The sequence below is a fragment of the Caretta caretta genome, chromosome 26, assembly GCF_965140235.1.
Source record: "Caretta caretta isolate rCarCar2 chromosome 26, rCarCar1.hap1, whole genome shotgun sequence".
Lineage (NCBI taxonomy): Eukaryota > Metazoa > Chordata > Testudines > Cheloniidae > Caretta > Caretta caretta.
In genome coordinates this window covers 3729557-3747557 of record NC_134231.1, presented here as the reverse complement: position 1 = coordinate 3747557, position 18001 = coordinate 3729557, and the positions used below count along the sequence as shown (strand labels likewise).

Below are 18001 nucleotides of genomic sequence, written 5' to 3'. Positions count from 1 at the left end.
AGGGAAAAAAGGACTGATAGAGGCACAGGGACCGAATTCCCCCTTCTCCACTGTCAAAGTGTGGTCCCTACATATCCGTGCCAACTCACCTTATCAGGGCCATGCAGCACGATGGATTCATTTTGCAGGGCTGTCTGTCTGGCACCTTTAACGAGCATGCACATGTGTTAATATTGATATTTTCAATAGTAAAGACCCAGTAAGCCTCATCTTTGTTTTGTTTTTTCTTCCCGCCTCCTAGGAAGTGGTTTCAGGTGAAAGACAACAAGGAGGACAGTTGCTGGAGGAACCTAAGTTGCTGCATTTCAAAGGAAATACCTTTAGTCTTCAGATCTCTGTTCTTGATATCCCCCCTTTCCTCTGGAGAATTAAACCATTTACTGCATGTCAGGTACTTGTCAATATTCTACTTTTTCTTTTAAATTCAGAGGCAGTATGAGTTTTTACCAGTAAAAGCAGAATGCAGGCAAGGCAGCTGCCTCTTTTATTTTGTTTTCGAAAGAAAAGCGTGGATTTAATCTCTGAGCAGCCAACAAAAAATGCAACGATGATTGTGAGAAATGAGGAATGAAACATGTCATGGAAAGCACAGTGGTTGTAAATCTCTCTCAGCTTACAGAAACATGCTTTTATTTCCCCCCACGTTGCATTTGGCCCCAACTAACTCCCTACGTTCAGGCTCAACATCATCATTCCCGTTAGGAGCAGGTTTTCGATATCAGTAATTGAGTTGTCATTCCTGGACTTAATGCAAACAGTGAATGATCAGCTGAAATGGAGTGCATGTCTGCATGCATTTGACTGTCATGGGTTCAAACCATAGCATGTATCCATTTAGGCTTAGAAATGATAGAGCAGCAAGTTCTCCTGCCTGTGATGCATTAATTAAAGAGGCTGTCTAAGATGGAAAGAGCCTATCAAATGCATTCGTCCCTGAAAATTGTAAGCAATCCATTGGCACAAAGTGTGTGAAAATAAAAGAGAGGAGCTTAATTAGTATGTCATTTCACATACCCTGCAAACAAGTAGGCAGAGAAGCGGAAAGCAGGGTCTCTTGTGATCTCTGGGCAAAAGTAGCCCTAAACGTATAAGCAGATTGTCCTAAATATCAGTGAAACTGAGCCAGAATGCATGCCCTATGCTAGAAATACAGATAATAGAGCATGAAGGTAATTTATGCCACGTAATTTTAGTGGAGGAGGAAAGAGAATGTTTACCCACAACCTGCTCTGAAGAAGTATCAAAGTATCTTGTTCTATTACATTTGTTTATTTTACAGTTTACGAAACAAACCTATAGGCACACCTCCCACCTGTGTTAAACACGCATTAAAATCTGTAGTTCTATGTGCATTACTAAGCTTTTCTGCTAATCACAGTTTAGGGTTTGCTTACCCATAGACAAAGGCCACTACAGAGTTCAGTTAATATCAAATCTACATCACCTCCTGATTAACCCGTCCCAGAGAGTAAAAACCTTGCAGTACAATCAAGAGTGATTCAAGGCACCATTAGAAATATCCTGCTTACAGAAGACTCTTCTAATAAAGGTGGAATGCAGTTGCACACAATACATTTGGGGTACTTTGTGCTGGTCTCTTCAGATTGCTTTAGTAAGAGAGGGTGGAGTGTCTTTCACAGGTTCCACTATAAAGAATTAGTATCATTTAAATGTCCAGTGTATACAAGAGCAGATCTCATAGTGACACTGGTGTGGCTTAAATGAATTTGCACACCCTGGCACCTACAGCAAAGCCAACACATTACAATGGAGAGAATTCAGTCCCCGTTGTCACAGCTAGTGCAGCAAAACAACTCATTTCAACAACGTTAGTGGTAGATAATGCTACTGTTCAGAGGGATGTATGTTCCCATACTCCTATACTGAGCAGTCAGTGCAAATGCTTGTAGTTTCAATGTTCACAGAATTCTACATTTTAGCACTGACGTGGCTTATTGCATGGACATCTGCAGTGGGGGGCTGCAGTTACATAAGAGAGAAGGAATCAGCCATTTAATTTTAGACTGGATGATAAAGTCTAGCCAGGGAAGGATAATCTGGATGACCCACTGGGATCTTTCCAACTCTCTTCCCCTGTGTATTTCAAGACTGTGGGTGAGAGTTATTTCTGGTTGTTTATTTCTACAGAATGATGTCTTTAGGACATTATCTCCTTGCTGGATGTGAGTATGTGCAAAGTGGTGAGAGTTACTTGGAGGCCCCAAAGCATTTTGTGTGTGGTTCAGCACTTTCTCTAATGCCATGTACAATTTCTATGAATAAATACATTGTTTATGGTGTGTTAAACCTAGGTATGTGTGTACTCTGCTGGCAAGCAATATTCTGGCGCTTCCAAGCCAAATTGAGCTGCAGGGTGCTGTTAAAATAAGTCCTGATAGCCATGCAAATTTCTCCATATTTATCTTTATGGGTTGTAAGGGCCTCACTTCGCTGGATCTAATGCGAGTGGCACCCTCCAAAATAACTATTAAATGTATTGCTGAGAGATAAAAATATCAGATGAGGGAGCCATATCCCAGATAGCAGCATTTAAGTAATAAGTGCTATGTCTCTCTAAGAAGAGCGCAGACTGGGATGGATGGGATCAGGAACCTGCAGAATTTTACATGCAGTGCTCAGATTAAACCACTCTTGCCGCTCTGGCGGCGAACAAAAATGTCTGCAAAATCTTTGTCATTGAAATGGATTTGACAGGATGATACTGAAGCCAAATAAATATTTGCATTTTATAATTGTATGTAATTTGAACGACTTGGATGGCTGAGAAATAATTATTATTATTTTTTAATAGGAACTGCAGCACAATTTGCACTAACTTCATATTCTCTGCTCAGTGAAACGTGGTCTGTGATGAATCTTTAGATCATCTGACAGCTTAGATTTGGGCCCTGCGTGAACAAATAAATGTCACCAATTTCTGTCCTCTAAAAGCCCAAGCGTGAGCCCGAGCCCTAAGATCTGTTTCTCCAGGGTTCTGCAAATTTCTCTCCAATGTTGACTCCCTTTTTATTTCATGTCCCACCCTCAACATTTTCCCCCCAACCAAGGAGGACTGAAAGAGGCTCATGTTGACAGCACTCCGTGCGTGCTTGACACTTTACAGAGCTATTAAAAGACCCTGTCCCAAAGAACTTACAATCTTTGTAGATGTGACCCAACAAGGGGAAGGTAACGGACTTTGTGGAAGAGGAGGATGACTGCTGTTGATACCTCAGATACGGATTATAAAATCTTATACTTCAGGCCATAAACCAATCTCTTACATCAGAGACCAGCATGAGGCATACTGTGGGAAGTATATTATCCCATGTTGGCCTCCTGTGGGTTTTTACACACAAGTAAGTCTATAAATGCTACATTTAGCGCTCCAAATGAAAGCAAAGATGATTACTCTGGAAAAATCTCATTACAGTTGCTCCATTTTTAATATTTTTCTAATGTTTTCTTTATCACCATTGGTATCTTGCTACTGACTCAGGAGCTAAATGTAGCACTGGATAGATGGACCTAGGGCAGATCCAGACTGGCAATTCCCATGTTCCTAACTTGCAGATAATTGGGTTTGGTGTGTGCATCTTGATTGTTCCATTCAATTTTGTGTGTGTGTGAGAGAGAGAAATAATTCAGTTCTTGGAGAGCACGTGGCAAAGTTGGAAGGGATTTGAATGATGACCCAGTGGTGGCTTCATAAGCAGCAGACAGGGATTTTGTTCCTTGCAGAGTGGGCAGTATGCAAGAGGCTTGGAAGTGGGAGTGAGATAAGGCGCATGTCCATGCCATACTTAGCACCCAGACAGAGCAGCGCACAGCTCCTGTCAGGCAAAAAAGGCACCCGATTCCTGCCTAATGATGAGATCCCAATGCAGCATGGTCTGGGAGTGCTGAAAGCTGTGCCCCGTCTCCCTTATGGTAGCTTTTGTGATGCCCTAAGACCACCAGGTTTGCCTAGACTGTGGCTGCTTTAACTTGTGTTTTGCAACAGTCACCTGCACAACTGCCTGGAAAACAGGATGTTGAACCTGAATCAGAAAATATAGAGGCGGGGCAGTATGTATATGGGCACTCAGGTCCGCCCACTTGAAATTCAGAGGAAGGAGGAACCCGCATCCGGGTTTCCAGTTTAGAAAATCTTTCTATCAAGTAACCGAATGCCATGGCAATGTGTCATAATCAAGTGTCACCCCACGGTGCACTGCCAGCAAGCACACCGATGCGAGATCCCTCTCTCTGTATTAGGGAGAAGGAGGTGAGCTGATTGTGTTGCTTTTTGTCTTTGCAGTGGCAGGAGGCGCAAAGCCTGTGGTAGGATGCTTTTTACAAATTGTGAATCGAAAGGAAAAGCAGTAGAGGTTAATCCCACAAAAGATCCAACAGTATCAGGGGGAGCGTTCTCCTGTAATATACCAGCTGCATTTGGTCATGTTGGCTATCACACAGAAGCAGACACTTAAAGCTTGGGCTCCCTCCCACCACTTTCACAAATGATAGGGAAACCCCTCTAGACGGTGAGTGTCAGATCAGGATAAAGCTCAGACAAACAAGGTATGAAGCCAGACAGCCATCTTCCTTAAGTAAAAAGCAGCTGTTTTTCCCAGCACCTTCTGTGTCTTGGAGGATCCAGAGCCTGTCTCCTGATAGGAGATGATTTACATTCTCTCCATCTGCTAGGAGCCTAATTATAATGGGGAATCAAACTAAAAGTGTTTCCACAACACTCATAACTTCACAATACTTTGTCCTCTTGTATTACTTTTCACATAATTCTTCTCAGCTCAGTGAGTTCCCACATGAGTCCCTCTCCACTCCAAATGAAAGCAAAGATGATTACTCTGGAAAAAATCTAATTACAGTTGCTCCATTTTTAATATTTTTTTAATGTTTTCTTTATCACCATTGGTATCTTGCTACTGCTACGGACTCAGGAGCTAAAGATAGCTCTTCTAATTACTACTTAGTGCATCATTTTGTGTAAACCCTGACAGTCTTGAGAAGATGCAGAGTTAGCTGCATTTCAGGGGTGAGTAAAATGATCTCTAATCTGTATTAGCCTTCAGAAAGGCGCAATGATATTTTTGTTTGGAAAGTGAATTGACGTCTCCAATGGAAGCGGGCGGCAGATGTACAAAGTATCATCGTATAATTAGTTTCATAGGGGATATAGGTTTCTGTGAGTGCACCGAGTCTTATCTACTGATGAAAAAGGGGCTCCCCTTGGATAGAACTGGTGTAGAAAAGGGAGGTAAGGAAGAGTAGCTCATGTGTTTTCCACTGAAATGAAATATTAAAGGTCACACTTTATGTTAAGGATCAATTTATAATTAGCTTATAAGAGGGTTAATACATGATTTAATGAGGATTAAATTATAAACACTTGATTAGAGTCCAGCAGCTAAATGGTTGCTTATAGTCATCTATAACATCTTCTACTGATGTGAGATCCCTCTTTGTGTATTAGGGAGAAGGAGGTGAGCTGATTGTGTTGCTTTTTGTCTTTGTAATGGCAGGAGGCGCAAAGCCTATGGTAGGATGGAAAACCTGTCTTCTGAAAGGAGACTCAAGGAGCTTGGTTTGTTTAGCCTAACCGAAAGAAGGCTGAGGGGAGATATGACTGCTCTCTACAAATACATCAGCGGGATAAATACCAGAGAGGGAGAGGAATTATTTAAGCTCACTACCAATGTGGACACGAGAACGAATGGATATAAACTGGCCATCGGGAAGTTTAGACTTGAAATTAGACGAAGGTTTCTAACCATCAGAGGAGTAAAGTTCTGGAATAGCCTTCCAAGGGAAGCAGTGGGGGCAAAAGACCTATCTGGCTTCAAGATTAAACTCGATAAGTTTATGGAGGAGATGGTATAGCATGATTTTGGCAATTAATTGATCTTTAGCTATTCATGGTAAATAGGCCCAATGGCCTGTGATGGGATGGGATCTGAGTTACTACAGAGAATTCTTTCCTGGGTATCTGGCTGGTGAATCTTGCCCACATGCTCAGGGTTCAGCTGATCACCATATTTGGGGTCAGGAAGGAATTTTCTCAGGAAGGGCAGATTGGAAGAGGCCCTGGGGGTTTTCCACCTTCCTTTGTAGCATGGGGTACGGGTCACTTGCTGGAGGATTCTCTGAACCTTGAAGTCTTTAAACCATGATTTGAGGACTTCAATAGCTCAGACGTAGGTGAGAGGTTAATTGCAGGAGTGGTGGGTGAGATTCTCTGGCCTGCATTGTGCAGGAGGTCAGACTAGATGATCATAAGGGTCCCTTCTGACCATCATATCTATGAGTATAGCCATTTAAAACACACTCATGTCTATAATATGCTTTAGCATCAATTAATTTATTAACGCTTTACAAATGGAACCATAATATTAAGTATGACCAGATTAAATCTGATTTCTGTTCTTTCTTTCAGTGGCCAGCTCTGCACACTTCTTAAATCAAGTCTTTCTTTCAGTATTTACGGAGCTAAAATTTAAAGAGAACACAGGCAGGGAAACCAACACTGGTGCAAAATAATATATTTGAATCTGCCTTTGAAACCCAATTCTCTTCCTTTATGTTAAGATAATGCCTCATCTGAGCCATTTAATGCTTATTCCCCCCCACACACACACACACTTTCTAGTTTGTAAATTTGTTGTGACTTTAAAATATTTTTAAATTAATGGACTGTTTGAATTACTTTCCCTGTTCAGATGATTGCAAGGCAAGGATATAGGACTCCTGTAATAACTTTCCCTGAGTGGGGTAATAGTTTTCTTTGGATCCCTTTCATAACACTAAAGTTCTAATTGCTCCTATTGGGCATGTGCTCTCCTGCGCACATCCAGACCCTCATCGTCCTAGGAAATCAGGGTAGCCAGGAATACCTGAAGTTTTATACTGACCCATTACAGTAATGGTTGTGTTGTTCATAGATGGTAAAGGAGCAGTGTGAGGTGGTCCAAAAAGAAAAAAACAAAATAGGCTAAAGTAGAAAGGAAAACAGGCTGAATGCAGGAGACATTTCCCTAACTGTGAGGTGTAATGTGCTGTATATAAGTCTCTCAAGAGAAGTGGCTGAAGCCCCATCACTCAGATTTAAAATTGGACTGAAGGTGGCACTGGAAAATGTGCTGTGTGGCTTGATCCTGCACTGGCTCATGGAAGACTGGTTGACCTAAGGGAGGGGGTCTTTCTTTTCCATCTCCAGTTTCAAGGATTCTATAATGCTTATTGTGAAAACTAGAGAGCTCCAGGGTGTGGCAAGAATTTGGAATTCTGGAGTCTGATGGGGATAATAAATGTATTTCACTCAGAGGAGTTTAAAAAAAATAAAGTTTAATTCTCTCTGGTCATCCATGTCGCTGAGTGAAATTTAAGCTTGCAGTAATTTTAACATTGCAGTTTTCAATTGGAATTGACATTAATTAGTTTTGTGCAACTCGACATTCACAGGGACATTATTATAAAAGAATTCCAACAAAATCGTGTATATAATTATTATTTGTCTCCTGCTTTGCAGTTGTCACAGCTTCTCTCTCCTTTGGGATGTATTTCTTTCACAGGAAGTTCCTTTCTCTCGTGTGTGGTGCAGTAACCAGCAGCCACTGCACTGTGCCTTTTCACTGGAGCGTTACACTCCCGCGACCACACACCTGTCCTGCAAGATCTGTGTTCGGCAAGTCAAGGGCCATGAGCAGATCCTACAGATCCAGACATCTATTCTAGAGGTAACTTTTTTTCATCTAGTTCTGTTCCCTCCTCTGTCACTAAGTTGCTGTGTAACATTGGAGACAACCCTGCCTCAGTTTACCCCATGTAAAATAGTGTTGCCTTTATATCTGTAGCCAGCATTTTCCCTCTGGAGAGCTGCTGCTTTTCAGCTCAGCTTCCCAGTGAAGGAGAGGTCTTTGATGCAGAGTTTGGGTATATTATAAAAGTAACTTGGTTTATTTACACACCCACACCAGTCATTGAACTGAGGTGGTCAAAAAGCATGCAGGCAAATCCTGCCATCCGAGAATCTCAATTCCTAAGGGAAAGGACAAAATCTGCTCCTCACACAGCATGTCTTAACAAACCTGAACATTTGCTCACAAGTAGAAGGACTTGGAAGACTGTGCATAGCAGGACCACCTGGCGATGACTGTCATAACAATAGGTATCTCATCTACGCTTTGGGGGCCTGCTTTATTAATGTGAGAAAAGCATTGTGAGATTTCTGGGGAAAATGGCCCACTATGCATGTGCAAAGGTAAATAACTAAAGGCATTATGCAGAGGAAGGGGGACTAAATAGGACTATCACAACAATAAGTAATAATACCACACAACGATAGTTTCCTGTGGCAATGATAGATTGGCCTGAAGCATTCAAAGGGGAAGAGGTAAGGCACATTGTGTTGTGCAGATGAACACAATGAGGCATGGAGAGATTTAAGTCTTTTAGCCACAAGGCTATCCTTTCTTCCCCCTCTAGATGAGGTTAGCTGTTGCAGGATTGTGGCTTTATCATGTTAACTCAGTTTCTGGATTCAGTGCTGGATTTTTATTTTGGGCATTCAAAGTCTTACAGATCATCATGTTCAGGGCTAACAGGTATTTTTTTAAAAAACACCTGATAGATGCTGTGTCTCGATTTGCATTATTTACCTTAATGTTCAACAAGAGTTTGTTTGTGATCAGCATGGAAAAGGACCTGTCCTGAATAATCAGGCTTCTCCTATGAAGCCTTGTGGTATGTATAATACATAGGCTTAGTGCTGGATTTCAGAGAAAGAATATGAATTGTGGAAGAGGTTATCAATAGTAGACAGAGAATGTTGAAACTTTCAAGGATATGAGAACAGAGGTTTCTTACAAGTACAAAGGTGACAGAGCAACCATTTACACATTGTGGTGAAGCCCTTTCAAAAAAACGAGTGAGGCCCTTGTGGCTAATGCATTGGATTGGGACTCTGAGTTCAGTTCCTAGCTCTGCCACAGCACAGACTCCTTGCATGGGAAAGTCACTTAATCTCTTTGTACCCTCAGTTTCCCACCTATAAAATAAGGATAATGGAGGCATTTTCTGTCATGTCAATTTACATTGTAAGCTCTTCAGGCCACGGGAGTGTGTCTGTACAGCATTTAGCATAATGGAGCATACAGATAATAAATAGCTAATTGAAAACATTACTTCTCTGTTGGTTTTTCATATCTCCCTTGTATGCTATTGGGGATTTTTGTTGCATCTCTGTTTCCCCCTGCATGACTCGGTCCAACAGTATTGTGATAGAAATCTGCAAGAAGGGCAGTCATCTATTTTTCCTCAGTTAAATGTTGCAGTGGTGGGAGGACTAGCTGTCCATAAACCCCAGGTACATGTTAGAGAACATTCTAGTATGGCAAGTTTTCTTAGTCTATCTCCAAAGGTGATGGAAGGATGAGGCTAATTTGACTGGGGGGGACTGAATACTTGAACTTCTCATTGCTTTACAATTCCCACAGCAGTGGCTTATCTCAGAAGTGCAGGGTATGAAAATCCACCTTTTCTGATTGTTTAATTTAAACATGCAGAAGAACAGTAATGTGTCTACAGCATTCCTATTACTTTGCATGGATGCTTTCTCGGATGTATCATAAATATTAAATTATAGTGATGCTACTAGTATCTTCATATAGTATTTATACTTCAGTAGCATCCAGTAGGGCCTCAATTCAGATGTCTACAAAACCAGACAGTCCCTGACCTGTACAGTTTAAAGTCTCAAACTGAAGAGAGGACACCATGTTGAAATGTGAATTAAGTCAGAAAAGCTGGTAGAGTTGTATTTGCATTTGTAAAACGGAGGCAATATGATCTGGAAATAACAGACTGTATAGTACGTAGTATAGTTGTAGCTGTGTCAGGCCCAGGATATTAGAGAGACAAGGTAATATCTTTTATTGAACTGACTTTTGAGCCACACAGAGCTCTTCTTTAGTTCTGGGAAAGAAACTCCCAGCATCACAAGAAAATGCAAGTTGGAACAGATTGTTTAGCATAAATAGTTAACAGGCCACTCTACCTTGAATGGTCTCTTGCTAACACCTCTGCAGTCATAGGAAAAAGAGGAGATTAGTGGGTCACAGATTGTTGTACTAAGCCAGAGTGTGTCTGCTCAATCCATCATGTTTGGTGTCTAGCACAGAAATGAATTTAACTTCTCAGGTTCATCTTTTGAAAGTGTTGTGCAGGTTTCCTATGAGGACTGGTAGGTCAGATATAGAGTGATCACTTTATGAAAAGCGTTCACTCATGGGTGAGAACATAGTGATTGTCCGATTTCACCCACATAATTGGTACTGGGGCAATCATTGCACTGGATGAGGTATACCACGTGTGATAGGCAGGTGTATGGGAGGCAGGGTTGGTCATTGTAGCAGTGGACTTACATATGCAGGTTTTGCATCTGTTGTTCTGTCAGCATCAACTCAATCTCCAGATCAAGCTGGAGATATATACAAATTAGATAACGATGTCGGAGGTGGACTACAATCCCACTCATTCTCCCATAACTGTGTTGCCTCTTGAAAGTATAACAGGAGTGAAAACAGTACATTCAAACAGATGTAACTCAGCACCATCACTCCATATTTATTCTCTTCTACATTCTTTGGGTGTTTGTCATGAATATTTTGACCCAGGTGTGCTCATTACTCAGGCAAACTAATTATCCAACCCATTTAGACTTTTTTCCTGTTAATTTATGGGTCACAAACATATCACAGTTGTATTTGATGGGTTATTGTCAAACTGCTTTTATGACCGAATTCATAAAACATATGTTTACCACAGTACTTGTAGTGAGTATTCCTTTGATTACTGGTCACCAGCTATTATTTCTGCTTCCTTGGATGAACTTTTTTTCAGCCAGAAGTACTTCATAAAGGTTATATTTCGTTGCACCAGGAAACTATATAATCCCCAAAGTAGCTAAATTCGTGTCTTGACTAAGTGAATCTTAACTATCTTCTGCATTTAGGTATTTGTCTAAAAGAATAGGGTAGCTATAGGTCTGAAAACCTCTGTTCTCAGTACAGCCCAGCGTGTGTGAGAATGTTTAAGTTCATGAGCAGAGCCTAAAAGGACAAATTTGAAATGCAAGTAATTCAGCAAACTTTCTGGAAACAGGTTTAAACACTCAGGACTGGAAAGGACCTTGATAGAATCCTAGAAATGTAGGACTTGACCTATTTGTCTGTTTCTACTAAAGCCTTTTGGATTTCGCACATGGTGTCATAGTCAGAAAAGAAACAGTATATTCATTCAGGACAGTAAGCTGCCCAACTGGTTTCATGGTATTATAGCTCTGTGTGCGTTAATGCTAAAAGGAAAGTTATTACTAATCAGAGGTGAGAAAGAGCATGGTCCAGTGGTTAAGGCACTAACCTATAACTTGGGAGACCTGTATTTAAGTCCCAGCCCCACCCCAGACTTCCAGTGAACTTCAGGCAAGTCATTTAATCTATAAAATGGGATAATTGCAGTGACGTACCTCAGAGGGGTGCTGGGCAGCATACGTGTACTATAAAAGGACCTTAGATACCAACTGACCTATTAACAGTTTTGTTTTTATCTTTCATGTAGAATGAGAGAGAAACCATCACTTTGTTTGCACGTGAGGACACCAACTTCCCTGCACAAACCGGTCCGAAAGCCTTCAAAATCCCATACTCCATTAGACAGAGAATATGTGCGACATTTGACACACCTAATGCTAAAGGCAAAGACTGGCAGATGTTAGCACAGAAAAACAGCATCAACAGGTAATGAAAGGCAAGTTTGAAAGGTGAACATTTACATACACAATGGGAATAATCTGCTGCTATGATTTTTTTTCTGTTTGCTTGTATAAAAGATATTTGAATAAGAATTACTATAGTTTAACTGGAGGAGAAAGCGGTTGCTATTCTCAGTTGTATGAACTGCAGTTTACTCTGAGAATAAGTGTTTTGGGCCAATCCTGCATGATGTTAAGGAAGTCTGAACTTTCAAGTTATCTATGTTCTGGAACGTCTTCTCCAACACATACACATGGTGTCTTAGCAAAATAGGCAATTGCAGAAGGCAGAGAGATTTCTACATTGCTGTATGATACAAAGATAGCCTATCGTATGTCCCCTAGGGTTTGACACCCACTGAAAAAATTGTTTGGCCTGTTCTCTCCCCAGACTAATGTAATTTTTTCTTCACATTCCAATTCAAAATAACTGATGCTTTTTTAACCTGACAAAAGTGTGTTTAAAAAAAGTCCCCATCTGTGCTACCAATAGTACAGCATTATTAAACGTGAGAGAACTAGGGTGGGGAAATATCAAAATTTATGCTGCTTGCTTGTTTAGTCTAAGTGGAAAAGTCACAGTCTTACTTTCTGCTTCTCATGAAAATAGTACAGGAGAATATTTAAATATGACCAAATAACTTGTTTACATTGGTCTAATAAAGGCTAGTGAGAAGCAGGATGGGTAGGACTCCAGCAATCTGGACTCAGTTACTAGTTCTGCCCCCTTTGCTCTTAGTAAGTCACTTATTAGCCTCCCATTTTACAAATGAGGACTTGAGAGATTATTTTCTTTGCTTCACTATATCCATGTGAGGAATCAGGTACTACATTGCAGGGGGGGCTCAGACAAATGCTGTTTGCTCTCAGATACCTGAATATACCTTCCCTGTAGTTAGGTGCCACAAGGACTAGACTTTTTATACAGTTGTTCCTTAGAGACTAACAAAATTATTTGGGTATAGGCTTTATCTGATGAAGAGTGTTTTAGCCTACGAATGCTTGACAGTGTATGGTAACTCTTGACTTTTTAGTGGAAAGGAATTCTGCAGAATTTGTTTTTAAAGCCTAAATCTTAGATCTAAACCACCCAATAGTTCACCTAACTTTGCAGCACTCTGTATAGCTGACATTCAGGGTAGTCCTTGTGCTAATTCCCACCTTGCCCCCCAATCTAGGTGAAGCTCACATTCCCATTTTCAATACTTACAGCGTAGAGCTGGTTTTCATTTAAACTGCTCCTACTTGGAAAATACTTCTCATAGTTCTTAGCTTGGTGTTTTTTTTAAAAAAAACCATTTAGACATCTCCCTTGCTCCAACAGTGGGTTGTTCCTCATATTTCTTTGTTATAGAGTTGGTACTCAGTAAAAGCTCATAAGCAACAAGCTCCTCTTTTTGTAAGGAAGGGATGATTTAAAGTGTGTACATGGTATTATATGCCTGCATTAGTGACCACTGTGGCTGAGTGTCATGTTCATCCTCTTTTGTGCAGGGTGCTTAGCCCATTTATAGCTGGCTGACTAGCTAAAAAAACCCCATAAATATTAAATGCAAGTTATCCATTAAACAAACAGTGGCTTGGAGAACATGCTGGTTCATTCACAATGGGTGCTTGAGTCACTTTTTAGTAGAGTCAAAATGAAGAGAGGCATTTTGTCAGGATCAGTTGAGTAAATAAAGATTGAGAAATCAAAGAAATTAATACATTGGGGTTTTTAATCTTTCTAGGAGAGAGTAGACAGACACGCACAAGCAACAGTTAATGCTGCGGCTTTTAGACAATAACACTGTAATAGCCAGCTTATTAATGTTGTTTGTATTACCATAGCACTTAGGAGCCCCAGATATGGACCATGACTCCCTTGTGCTATACAAACATGGAACAAAAGGATGATCCCCTGCCCCAGAGAGCTTTAAGTTAGTTACCTTGGGTGTCTAGCCATAGTAGAAAATGAGAAGTCAGCAGAATTAACCTATTTAATGAGTGGAGCACGGCTGCACAGATTTTGAGATCATTGTGATAAAGTAGTCTTACTGGCAAAAGAAATTCACCCTTCCATTCAGAGTAGCCACTGAACACTTCCGCACAGTGCAGAGAAATGCAAACCAGCCCTCAACAGGGTGAGAAAACGTATACGTTGGCACTGCTGTGTGTTCCATTCAGTGCCCAGAAGCAGGCATAATGCTGTGAACAGGATTTCCTGTCACTCGTGGTGTGAACTAGGAGACGCTGCTCACTCGGCACAGGACTTGCCAGCCCAGGCCAAAGCAGTGACTCACTTACTCTAGTAGCTTTCCCCACCAGTTACTACTGCCAACTGCTTCAGTGCAATAAACCTCATGATGGACAAATTGAGGAAAATTCCTTCCTAACCTCCATCTGTTAGTGTTTCTCTTATGGCATGAGGATTTATTGCCCTTCTATTTTTTTTTTTTTTAATGTAAAGTCCGCTAAACTCTTGACCTCCCCGGTATCTTGTTGCAGTGATTTAACAGTATTTTTTGTCAAGGTTCTTAAGAGCTGCACTTAGTGTCTTTGGCCGGTATTTCTGACTGTTGGTGGCTCATGTGACTTCTTCCCCGATCACAGTTTCTAAGGCAACTTGTATTGTTCATTGTTTGTATTAGGATAGCATCCAGAGGCTCCAAGCAAGATCTTATTGTGCTAGGGGCTGTACAGACACATTGTAAGTAGACAAGACAAAGGATGAGAGTATCTTTGCACAATGTACTTTATGATCTGTATCTCTGAAAAATAGCCTTCGTTCAGGCCTGAAACTTCCATTCTCGTCATCTGTGCTTCATACTCAGCGGCAAACCTACAAGTGGCTCAGTGCACTGCTTTCTCATGTTACCCAGTCTTTATCCTTTGTAGGATCTAGCCTTAAGTAAAACACCAATAAAGTCAGGTCAGACTGAGCTCCTTACTGGATTATTCTTCACAGGTTTCTAAAGTCATGAAACCAGATAAGACTGAACCATCATGCACTTAGTGAAGGAAGAAAGTATGATTCATTGGGTTCTTAGGGACTGCAGAGCTATATTCACTAAAGTCACATATTGTACAAGCAGGATTCATGTTAAACTAAGCCAGGCTTCACTTCTGGAGAAAATTCAGAAACAAGCTCTGTGTGTGTGTGTGTGTGTGTGTGATCAGAGGCTGCTCTGCAGTTTTTGTCTCTCCAATTACTTGCTTTTGGGCACATAAGTGGCTTTCATTAAATGAAACCAGTGCAATATGGAAGACATTAATATTTTTCATGGTACCAAGGGGGAATTGAAAACATTACAAGTACAGTGCCTCCTCAAAAAGTATTTGTTTCCTGTTCATTAGAGACTACTTGATAGTTTCTCTCAGGTAGTCTGTGCTATAAAAAACAAATCTACATATATTCATTTGACTTTGAGACTAGAATAATAATCCATGGGGTGGGATGGAAACTCATTTAAAATTAGCATCCGAAGAATAGGCTAGAGGAAATAAGGATGCACTGGCAGAGCATGGTAGATGGTCATCCTTCTGTGAAGTGTATGAGGTCGGTGTCTATTATTGGGATAGATGGGATTTGAAAGCACAGGGGTTGCTAATGAAACACAGTGCTTCTCCATAAAACAAGCTCCCATTCAAATTTTTGCTGTTTTCAAACTGGTTTTCTATTAAATGTCAGCCAATCACTTGAAGCGACTGAGCTCCCAGTTTGAGCATAGGTTAGGATCTCAAATTGGAACAGCTGACCCTACCTTACTGAGAAATGGCATGTCTTTCCAACTCCAGTTTGCCTCTGGTTTGTTTTTGTTTTTTTTAAATAGTCCATGCACAATAAATCATAGGAAGGGACCTTGAGAGGTGGCAGAGGGAAGTATTATCTAGACCACTCCTGACCAGTGCTTGTCTAACCTGCTCTTAAAAATATCCAATGATGGCGATTCCACAACCTCCCTGGGCAACTTATTCCAGTGCTAAATCTCCCTGCTGCAATTTAAGCCCATTGCTTCTTGTCCTATCCTCAGGGGTTAAGAGCACCAATTTTTCTCCCTCCTCTTTGTAACAGTTTTCAAGTATGTAAAAGGTTACAATTCCCCCCCCCCCCCACAAGTCTTCTCTTTTCCAGACTAAACAAACCCAAATTTTCTCAATCTTCCCTTATAGGTCATGTTTTCTAGACCTTTGTCGCTTTTCTCCACATCCTTCCTGAAATGTGGCACCCAGAACTGGACACAATACCCCAGTTGAGGCCTGAGTAGAGCAGAAGAATTACTTCTCAGGTCTTGCTTATAACACTCCTGCCAATACATCCCAGAACGATGTCTGTCTTACACACTGCAGTTTACATGCAGATATATTTTTGGAACAAATACATTGGGCTTCACTTTGTTTTTTCTTTTGCATGATTTTTATTACTAGTGGAAAGTGTGATTCCAGCATTGTCAGCAGACAGAACGCAGCATTTACCTGAGCCATAGTTAATATTCCAGTCTACAATACACCAATGGCACACCAGCATATGAACAAGGTCACTGTACACTACTTTCCCTCATTATCTGCAAGGGTATTTTTGCTATCCGACAAAGTGAGCTGTAGCTCACGAAAGCTTATGCTCAAATTTGTTAGTCTGTATTCGCAAAAAGAACAGGAGTACTTGTGGCACCTTAGAGACTAACACAGTTGCTACTCTGAAACTCGACATTGTGTATCCCTGCATTTTATACAACAACTTGTCTGCAGGCAGTGACCTGGCAATTTTAAAGTACAGCCACTCATTCACACACACACACGAAAATGCGGACTTTCCATCTCTTAAAGGCAGTGACTCACAGAACCCAGGGTTAAATGGAAACTCTCTGGTAGCAGTAAGGTGGGGAAGAGAGCAGGAGACACTATCATACCAAGATGGGGTGTCAGAGAGACACACAAAGTTGGGTTTTTTTAATATATAGTTGTGAAATTTTGTGGGGATAAAAAAAAAAAAAGTTAGTGACTTCATTGGAACTACTCATCAAGCCAGGTATTATTCTAGATGAGTAACAATCTGGCTTTAACTCTGAGATGGATATTAATCTACACCTGACAATGTACAGAAGTCACTTAATATAAAAAAATCCCTATAGTGAAGTAGAATTAGTCATCTCTGTCTATACACACACTGTATAACGTTCTGCCATTTAAAAAAGTGTTGTACATACTGCAAAAAAAAAAAAAAAACCTGTGAAAAGAAGTGGGTTTTGCCTGTTCTTTTTCTACCCCTGTGCAATGTTCCCTCTAATTTTTGACAGGCTGTGTGCGCAAAAAATTTCTTCTGTGCAAATTGTGCACACAGGTACAGCTTAGAGGGAACAGCAGGTGTTTGGTGACAAACATTTGAGCAAAGGTTTTTTCTAGCTGTGCCTAAATGATAAATTGCTCAGCTCTACTATGTTTTGTTTGGAGAAGGGGGATTATAGGAAGTTCCATTACCACCTTTGAATGTAAGAGAAGTAAAAAGTGCAGACGTGCTTTGTTAGTTTAAATTAACTCTACTGTAGTTTGCAAGTGGGGGTTGGGTCGTTAGGACAAACTGTACAGTTACTTAAATTGAAATAATCTCAGCAAGGGAAATGCTTCCCTCAGCTGCTATAGAATACAGCAAGGGCTTTTCTCACATGCACAGGTGGAACTGAGCAAAGATGACCTGATGTGGGTGTTGATTCATTATCAGGTTAGATTTTTTTTCAGCAGGCTTTCATCAGTAAATATTGATTTAAACTCCAATACCAGAAGGTTTAGTCATAACATTTTGGGAGGAATTATGTGATAAAGATCTATGGGTAATTACTTAAGAGGATTGCCTCCTGGTGGCCAAGCTCCTTTGTTGTCCGCAATAGCGGAGGGGAGTTCAATGGTATGTAATAATTGGGATGCGGGCCTTTTAAATTTTAGGGAAGATGCGTGACGGTTTCATCAGATGAGTGGTTTCGCATTAGAAAAAAATCCAGTGGGAAAGGCAGCATATGAAATTGCAGTCTACTGAAATGATCCAGCAGTACTTGGAATAAGCATCTGAGTTACAGTTTTGACATTTCATTATAGAAATAAATAGGTCTATCAAACCGTAACATTTCATTTCTATTCTATGATTTAATCACTTTCCTCTCCTTGCTCTTGTGTGTATATTACGCATATACATGTACCTAATCTTTGTGTGTGTGTGTC

At 40.7% G+C, this 18001-nt stretch overlaps 1 protein-coding gene across 6 annotated transcripts in view; it reads left to right on the top strand.

Annotated features, from left to right (window-relative positions):
• Positions 1–18001, top strand: part of UNC5D (unc-5 netrin receptor D) — a 324448-nt gene that overhangs the window by 297033 nt on the left and 9414 nt on the right. For 5 of the 6 annotated variants that reach the window (XM_075123365.1, XM_048829132.2, XM_048829131.2 and 2 more), the window contains 3 exons: positions 242–391; positions 7572–7736; positions 11617–11795. In XM_075123365.1, coding sequence (XP_074979466.1) covers positions 242–391; positions 7572–7736; positions 11617–11795 — 494 coding nt within the window. Of the gene's footprint in view, positions 1–241; positions 392–7571; positions 7737–11616; positions 11806–18001 lie in introns of all 6 variants that reach the window. The other variant, XM_048829137.2, reaches the window with a different exon arrangement.